The sequence below is a fragment of the Orcinus orca genome, chromosome 20 (assembly GCF_937001465.1).
Source record: "Orcinus orca chromosome 20, mOrcOrc1.1, whole genome shotgun sequence".
NCBI classification, from domain to species: domain Eukaryota; kingdom Metazoa; phylum Chordata; class Mammalia; order Artiodactyla; family Delphinidae; genus Orcinus; species Orcinus orca.
In genome coordinates, this window is record NC_064578.1 from 45,514,619 (window position 1) to 45,523,072 (window position 8,454).

The 8,454-nt window shown below is 51.1% G+C and overlaps 1 protein-coding gene across 1 annotated transcript; it reads right to left on the bottom strand.

Moving 5' to 3' along the window:
* Positions 1 to 423: 423 nt before the first annotated feature.
* PPP1R14A (protein phosphatase 1 regulatory inhibitor subunit 14A) lies at positions 424 to 4,887 on the bottom strand. Its single transcript, XM_004284241.3, has 4 exons — positions 4,412 to 4,887; positions 2,173 to 2,253; positions 1,557 to 1,589; positions 424 to 666 (listed from the first exon to the last, which is right to left on the bottom strand). The coding sequence occupies exons 1-4, from the start codon at positions 4,610 to 4,612 to the stop codon at positions 538 to 540; spliced, it is 444 nt and encodes a 147-aa protein (XP_004284289.1). The 5' UTR covers positions 4,613 to 4,887; the 3' UTR covers positions 424 to 537.
* Positions 4,888 to 8,454: the final 3,567 nt, after the last annotated feature.

Genomic DNA, 8,454 nt, shown 5'->3' on the forward strand with positions numbered 1-8,454 from the left:
GACTATCTTCTGCTATCTTTGTGTCCTCAATACTAATGGCCAGGGTAATCATACAATAGGTGCCCAATAAAATCTATGGAGAGGATGAATGGTTTGTTCCCAGTGCACTGTGGTCACATCAGGTACATTCAGTCCTGTGCATCTCCTGTGGCCCAGGGACCACAGGCGGTCCTCCCTACAGGAGCCCTCCTGTGCCACCCACACACTGAGGCCCTGCTGGCTGGGACTGGGCCAAGGCTGGGGGAGGTGAGGCGAGGATGTGAGTCCCAGGCGTGCAAGGTCAGCAGGGCCTGTTCTCATGCTCCCCGGCTGAGGAATGATTCTCCATCTGCCCGGGCCAGCTGAGGGTGCTGGGACATGAGGAGACGCAGCAGGAGAGAGGGAGGTGCGGGGAGGAGCTCAGGGAAGCCCACAGTAACCAGGGAGAAGAAAAACAGGCACGCAGTGTTATTGTTACAGAACCATTAAATACAACTTATAAACAAGCCAGGATGGCGTTGGGGGGAGATGGAGGGGGGTCACAGAGGCCAGAGAGGGTCAGGGCCGCGCAGTCCGGGCTCGGTCCTGGAGGGGGCTCAGGCTGCCGTCACCGGAGGGGCTGGGCTGGCGGAGGCCTGGCTGCTTGTGGAGGCCTCGCAGCTTCACCAGCAGCTCCTGGACGAAGTCCTGAGGACAAGGCGAGGGTGCTGAGAACACGGGAGGGCTGGGGGCACGCCCTGCCCTGCCCAGCCCTTCTGACCTGGGCCCCTCTATTTCCTGCTTCCCGGTCAGTGAGAGGGGGAAGGAGGTGGAGTTAAGGAGGGGTAGAGGCTACAGATGGAGAAGAACATGGGTGGGTGGGGGGGAACAGGGAGAGAGAGATGGAGAGAGACAGAGACCCGTAGACAGAAACCAAGACATAGATGCAGAGACAGAGAGAGATGCAGAGATAGAGAGAAATGAAGGGATAGGGAGAAACGAAGGGACAGAGCCACAGAGAGACATGCAGATATTTCTCGAGCCAAGAGATTATCAGGAGCGTCCCCAGGGACAGAGGCCTGAGCTGGCTCCAGGGCAGACAGACACACAATGACGTTTGTCGCTCAGGCAGCCCAGAGCTGGTTAGAGGAACATGAATATTTTTCCCTTTTAAAGCAGGGAAGGAAGTGGGAGGGGCTAGGCCGCTCAGGGCCTGGAAGGATAGGGGGGCCCCTGAGAAGTGGGGAAGGGAGCCCCAGGGCGGTGGAGGCAGTAACAAGGGAGAGAGGCGGAGGGAGGTGAGCGGGCAGACAGAGCGCAGCAGTGGCAGAAATAGGAGACAGATGGGGCAGCATGTCAGCAGGGAGGCGATAATGGAGCCCCGGGGGCAGATGGGAAGAGAGGGGACAGGAGTGAGGAAGACAAAAGATGCCACTGGAGATGAGAAAACGGCCATGGGAGAGGCAGGGCTCCCAGAGTTCCCTCTGCTGGTCCTAGGCACAGCCAGCTTCTTCCCTCCTCCCCGGAGACCGCCCCCCAGCCCCCAGTCAAGGTGCAGGGGGCACAACAGGGCCTGGAATGGGGGATGGAAAACTCACCTCTGTGGGGTTTGTGCACGACTTTAGGAGTCCCTAAACAACCCCCCACAAAAAAAAAAGAAAAGAAAATAGTAAATGACTAAAACATATGCCCCGCCAGCCCCTTCCATTTCCCAACAAAACCCCAAGGCAGCAAGACAAATGGTAGTCAGACTCCAGGTGGACTGGCCCTTGTGGCTTCAGGGGAGGAACAAGGCCCCGGCATCTTATAGAGCAACTGGGGGCAGAGCTGGGTCAAGAAACTCAGCACCAAGACCAGCGCTAGATCCAGAGAGGGCCCGAAGGGCACACAGCATTTCCTGCCTCTAGGAGAGCACAGGCCGGAAGAGCAAGCACGCTGCGTCCAGGCTGCCTGGCTCTGACTCCCAGATATGCGCCTTCTGAGCTATGGGACCCTGGGCAAGTGATGAGATCTCGCTGGGCCTCATCTGCCTCAAGTGGAAAGCAGAGATAATAATAGTGATAATAGTGAGACGGAGATAATAAACCCTTCAGAGGGTTTTGTGAAGATTAAAGGAGTTACTAAGCGTAAAGCAATTGAAACAGCGCCTCTATTGATATGATTTGTAGGGAGGTGCAGCGTAGGGGGCTGGGGGCGGCTTTCCCCTCCAGCTACCTGGATTTTCCGGCTTCTCTCCTCTTCACTCTCTAATTCCAACAATTCATCGATGTTGACCTCATCGGGCATGTCTGCCTCCTAAAAGGCGGAGAGGGAGGGGCGTCAGGGTCCCTTTCCCCTCCCTCCCCCGCCTTTGTCCAGGTCCCTGGAGGAGCCCCAAAGGCCCCGGGGCCCAGCTGGCGGGTTCTGGAGCAATAATGTGGCAGTCAGGGACAGCACCGCCAAGGCGGGACATCTGGGTGTTGGGGGGAGGGGTGACAGATGGGTCGACAGAGGCCCGGGAGCCTGTACCATCTCGGAGGCTGGCCCCTGGGCCTCGGGAGTCTTGGGCCTGGCACGGGTCTCTTGCCTTGGCCCTTACTCCCACAGCGGGAAACAGGCCTGGTGGAGTCTTGGAATGTCAGATTCCGGGATTCAGAAGAGGGGTTGGCTTTGCCCTTTCAAGGAAAAGTTTAAGCGCTAGGTGCAGGGGAGGGAAGCTGGCAGGCTAGAGCCTGCTGGGGGTGGCCCCTTGCCCCAGGGCACCCAAGCAGGGAGGGCTTGGGTCAGGAAGCCCCCCAAGGTGGGTGGGAGAGATAAGCCACAAGCTCAACTTTGAGCAGCCAAGAGGGGGACCCTTGGATGGCCTCTTGGGGCAAAGGGCAAATGCAGGCTGGCTCAGTAACCCTGTGGGGGGCAGAATCCAGCTGTCTGAGCAAAGAGATCCCAGGGGCTACAGAGTCTTGCCTCCCCTACGCAAAGTTTTGCTGACTCCACTGTGGGCTTCAGGCCTGGGTGGTCAGGGGATTGTGTGTGGCACGGAGTGTCTGTAAGTGTGTTACCTGCCTGTGTGAGTCTCTGTGTGTGAGCCAGAGCCTGATGCCAAGGTGCCAGGGCCGGCACGAGGGTGCAGAGGTGTGTGACATCGTGCACAGCCTGTGCAGGGGCCTGTGGTCCTACGGGTGGGCAGTGGGCGACTCTGGCTTTGCTGTATTTGTCTCACCGTCATGCGTCACTGTAGCATATGCTGATCAGTAAGTGACCACAGCTTGTGTCCCTGAGAGTCTGGCTAGCTGGAGTGCCCACTGTCAGAGGACGACCTCAGAGGATGCCACCTACCACTAGCAACTGTCCACCTGTGTGAGCCCACATGTGTCTGAGAACAGAGGGCCCTCGTGTCACTGCGAGGGGCCGTGGCTTCTCCCACCTTCGCACTGTGCTGCAGAGCATCTGTCGTCTTGTGTGTCTGTGTACCTGTGACCATGCTCCACAGCACGTGTGTGTTGTACAAAATGTGACTTCAGGCAGAGACCCGAGTGAGATGTCGTGTCTGTCTGTACCCCATGAGACAGCATAGGAGGCCATAGCTTGTGCCCTGTGTGTCCACCGGCAGCTGCAGTTTCTGCCATCGTATGTCTGGAGGTGCCCATAGCTTACGTGGTTTTCTGTCTGGGTGTAGCTATAATTTCTGTTATTTTATGCCTGCACGTGGCTGCAGCATCTATCATTGCGTTTGCACGTGATTATCGTTTTTTGCCTTTAGGAGATAATGGATGGTCGTTACTTGAATCACTAGGTGTCCGGGGGTAGCTGTTGTAACTTGTACCGTCTGCGAGCCGCTACAGCCTGTGCTGTGTGTATCTATGAACAGCTGTAACTGGAGTCCTTTTGTGTGGGTGTAGTTGTGTTGTGTTTGCATATGGCTGTGGCCTGTGCTGTTGTGACTGTGAGAGCCTGCAGCTGTAGCATAGGTTGATCCGTAAGCGACCCCAGCCTGTGTCCTTGAGAGTCTGTGCATGGCTGTTGCTTCTGTCACTGTGTCTGCGAGTGGCCATAGCTCGTCACTGTGCACGTCTGTGAATGCTGATGCTTCCTTTGCTGTGCAGCTCCGTGTGGTTGTATCTCCCCTGCCACCATGTATATGTTTGGCTTTAAGACATCCCCCTCCCCCCACCCTTTCTCCAGATATGGCCACTCCAGTTCCCCAAGTTTGCCTCCTCACCTCCCATACGCTAAACCCCTGGTGCTCCCCTGGTGTTTGGACCCAAGTGTCTGTCTGTGTGCACAAGCAGAGTGCCATGGAGGGTGGACGGCGAGGCCCATGAGTCCAGGAGCGTGCGTCCTAACGTGCGAACGAGGCTGCACCAGCGCGCACCAGCGAGCACAAGCAACCAGAGGCCCTCAAGGCGTAGGGAGTCCGGGCTCAGGGTCTATCGGTCCGGGACTCCCCCTGCAACCCCACCTCTCCCCGTCTCACCCTGCCGCAATAGAGCTCCTCCAAGCGCCCGTCGATCCACTTCTCCACGTCCAGCCGCCGCTGCAGCTCCCGCCGGTCATACTTGACGGTGACACGCGCGTGTCGCTTCTGCAGCGCCCCGGGGCTGCCTCCCGGTCCCCGGGCCCGCGATGAAGCCTGCAGCTTGCTCAGCACCCGCTTGCCCAGCCGCTGAGCTGCCATCGCGGTCCTGGCCCCGGCCCCGGCTCCGCGCTGTGAGCTTTCGCCTGGCGGCCAGGGGACCTCTTACGGGCCGGGGCGGGGCCGACCGGGGGCGGGGGCTCGGACTCGCAGGGGGCCGGCCCCGCCCCGGCTGCCCCGGGCCTCAGTTTCCCTGCCTGCAAAGCGAGGACTGACCGCTGCGCCGGCGTGAAGCCCGCGGCCGTGCCTGGCTCAGGTATGGGCGGGATCCGGGAGTCCCCGGCCCGATCGGGCGACAGGGGCTCCCGGGGCCTGGATCCGGGGGGGAGGGTCCGGGATGGGCTCTAGGGAACCCGGCCTGTCTGCGCCCTCTGGCGGTTGCCAGGGACAGTGCACGAGCCCCTGTGCTACCTACTCTCTTTGCAAGGGAAGGTCAAGCCATAGTACCTAACGGTGCATCATTTGTTCCTTCTTTCATTTATTCACTCATCCATGCATTCATTCGTTCATATTCACTCACTCTACTCAACAAATATTCATTTGACATCATGACATCTGGGCTGTAACCGCCCCCCCCATATCAGACTCCTCATGCCAGATAGCATCCAGGGGTTCTCTGTGCCTCTGGTTATCACCAGGCTCCCCGTCCTGAACTTCCCTAGGCACTGGAGATAGAGCAGTGAACCAAACAGACAAGCCCAGTCCTCATGGAGCCGGCGGCATTCTTGCGGTGGAGGCAGGCAGTGACATAATAAGTAAGTACAGTGTATTGTACAGTTTATTAGAATATGATTAGTTCTATGGAGAAATATGAAGCAGAAAATGAGAAATAGAGTGAGGGTGGGGTTACAGTTTTAGCCAGGGTAACCAGAGAAGTCTCTTAGCTCACAAGTCTTCCCACTTTAATTGAAAGCAGCAAGAATAACACTTCAAAACTGAAATGAAACTTAAATTTGGCCATGTCCCTCCCCTGCTTAAGACTATCCATAACTAGGCAATGGTTTCTTAAATATGACATCAAAACCAAAGCAACAAAAGAAAAAAAATAGGAAAATTGGATATCATCAAAATTTAAAACTTTCATTTTAAAGAACGTCATCAAGAAAGTGAAGAGACAACCCACAGAATGAGAGAAAAAAATTGCAAATCATATATCTGAAAAGGTACTTGTATCTAAAATAAATAAAGTTGTGTAATTCAATAGTAAGATGATCCAATTTAAAAACAGACAAAGGATCTGAATAGACATTTCTCTAAAAAAGATATAGAAAAACCAATAAGTACATGAAAAGATGCTCAACATCATTAGTTATCAGGAAATTGCAAATCAAAATGACAATGAAATACCACTTCACACCCAGTAGGATGGCTATAATTTTTTTTAAATGGAAAATATCAAGTGAGCGTTGGCAAGAATGTGGAGGAAGCAGAACCCTCATACATTGATGGTGGGAATGTAAAATGGTGTAGCCACTTTGGAAAAGTCTGGCAGTTCCTTAAAAGGTTAAACTTAAAGTTACCATATGATCAAGTAATTCCATTCTGAGGTACATACCAGAGAATTGAAAACAATGCTCACACAAAAATTTGTACATGAATGTTCATAGCAGCCAATAGGTGGAAACAACCCAGCTCATCAACTGAAGAATGGATAAATAAAATATGATATATCCATATGATGGAGTGTTATTTGGCAATAAAAAGAAATTAGGTACTTATATATGCTACAACATGGATAAACCTTGAAAACATGCTAAGTCAGTGAAACGAGACACAAAAGGCCACATGTCACATGATTCTATTTACATGACATGTTCAGGATAGGCAAATCCATAGAGACAGAAAATAGATTGGTGGTTGCCTGTGGCTGACAAGATTGGGGGAAGTGGAGTGACTGCTAGAGAGTCAAGGGTTTCTTTTGAGGATGATGCAATTTTCTAAAATTGATCATGATGATAGTTACACAACTCTATGAATACACTAAAAACCATTGAATTGTACACATTAAAAGGGTGAGTTGTATGGTATGGGAGTTATATCTCAATAAAGCTGTTATATTAAAAAAAAATGCCCAGAGCTCCCCATTGTTCTGGGGCAATCAAAGCTCTGCCAAACACAGTCCCATGCCAGCACCTCTGCACTAGCTGTTCCTCTGTCTAGGAAAGCTCTTCCCTAGAATGTCAACAGGGCTCACTCCTTCATCTCCCTCAAATGTCACCTGTACAGTGAGTTCTTCTCTGACCACCCTATTTCATATGGCAATTCCCATCCCCCTTACCTGGCTCTATGTTTTATCCATAATGCTCACTGCCTTTTCACATTGTATATAATTTACTCATTTTATTTACTGTCTGTTTTCCAACTAGTAGTGTACCAAAGGGAGGGCAATAGGAGTGGTCCACCTTGGGTACAGGAAAAAAGGGGTGCACTGTCTGTGGAGAATTTAAAAATAATAATAAAACTGATCAAATTTGGCCAAGCTTTTATTATGCCATGTGACAAATTCTAAACAGTATCAGTGATAAAATAATGCTTCCACCCCCAGGAAAAAATTGTTTGGTGGTCTACTGACTGAATTGATGCAATACTGTTGAGTTTGTTTTTAATACTGTTGAGTTTTAATAATATATATGTAAGCTTCAAATTATTTTTATTACTCTATCCTTTAGTAAACATTGTATTTGTATTCGTTTTTTATTGCTGTGTAATAAATTAGCACAAACTTAGCATCTAAAACAGCCCATGTTTATTATCTCATAGTTTCTGTGGATCCAGTCCAGTCATGGCTTAGCTGGGCCCTCTGCTCCAGGGCCTCACCAGGCTGCAATCCATGGGTCAGCCAGGGCTGCTCTCTCATCAGAGACTCAACTGAAAAAAGATCTGTTTTCATCTGTTGAGGCTGTGGGGATGAGGTCTTCATTTTCTTGCTGGCTATCAGTGGGGTTTGCTCCTGGCTCCTAGAGGCCACCTACATTTCCTTACCATGTGGCCTTCTCCATAGATCTTCTCACAATGTGGCGATTTATATCTTTCAAAGCTAGCAATGGAGAATCTCTTTCTTTTCAGTCCACAAAGACAGAGTCTTACATAATATAATGTAAACCTCCTTTGCCATATTTAATTGGTAAGAAGCAAATCCCAGGTCGTGCTCACACTTGAGGGGATTATACAGGCCATGAACATGGGGACTGTCTGTTTATGTTTAAACATCTGTTTATCACAATATTCTACAGCAGCGGTTCCCAACTTTTTTGGCACCAGGGACCGGTTTTATGGAAGACAATTTTTCCACGGACCAGGGGGCAGGGGGGGGATGGTTTCGGGATGACCGAAGCACATTACATTTATTGTGCACTTTATTTCTATTATTATTACATTGTAATATATAATGAAATAATTATACAACTCACCATAATGCTGACAGAAGGCAGAGCTCAGGGCTCAGGTGGTAATGCGAGTGATGGGGAACAGCTGTACATACAGATGAAGCGTCACTTGCTCGCCCGCCCTCCACTCACCTCCTGCTGTGTGGTGTGGTTCCTAACAGGCCACGGACCGGTACCAGTCCGTGGCCCAGGGGCTGGGGACCCCTGTTCTATAGGGAAGTCAATATAGAGAACTCTCAGGTATACAGCTGACCTCTGACGTATGAAGACTCAGCTCTGTGTGTTCATTTTGAAAATAAGTTCATAACAATTTGGAATCATTTGGGCTTGTTTCAGGCATTTCTGTGATTCTACATATTCTTGCATTTAAATAATAGGTTAGAAATTTAAATGATAGCACACTGATTGTAAAGATGAAGAAACTATTCTGTCATTCTACACATCCTTTGGAGTTTTTGTGTTTAAAAATTTAAAAGAGTGAATCAGGGTATGAACTGT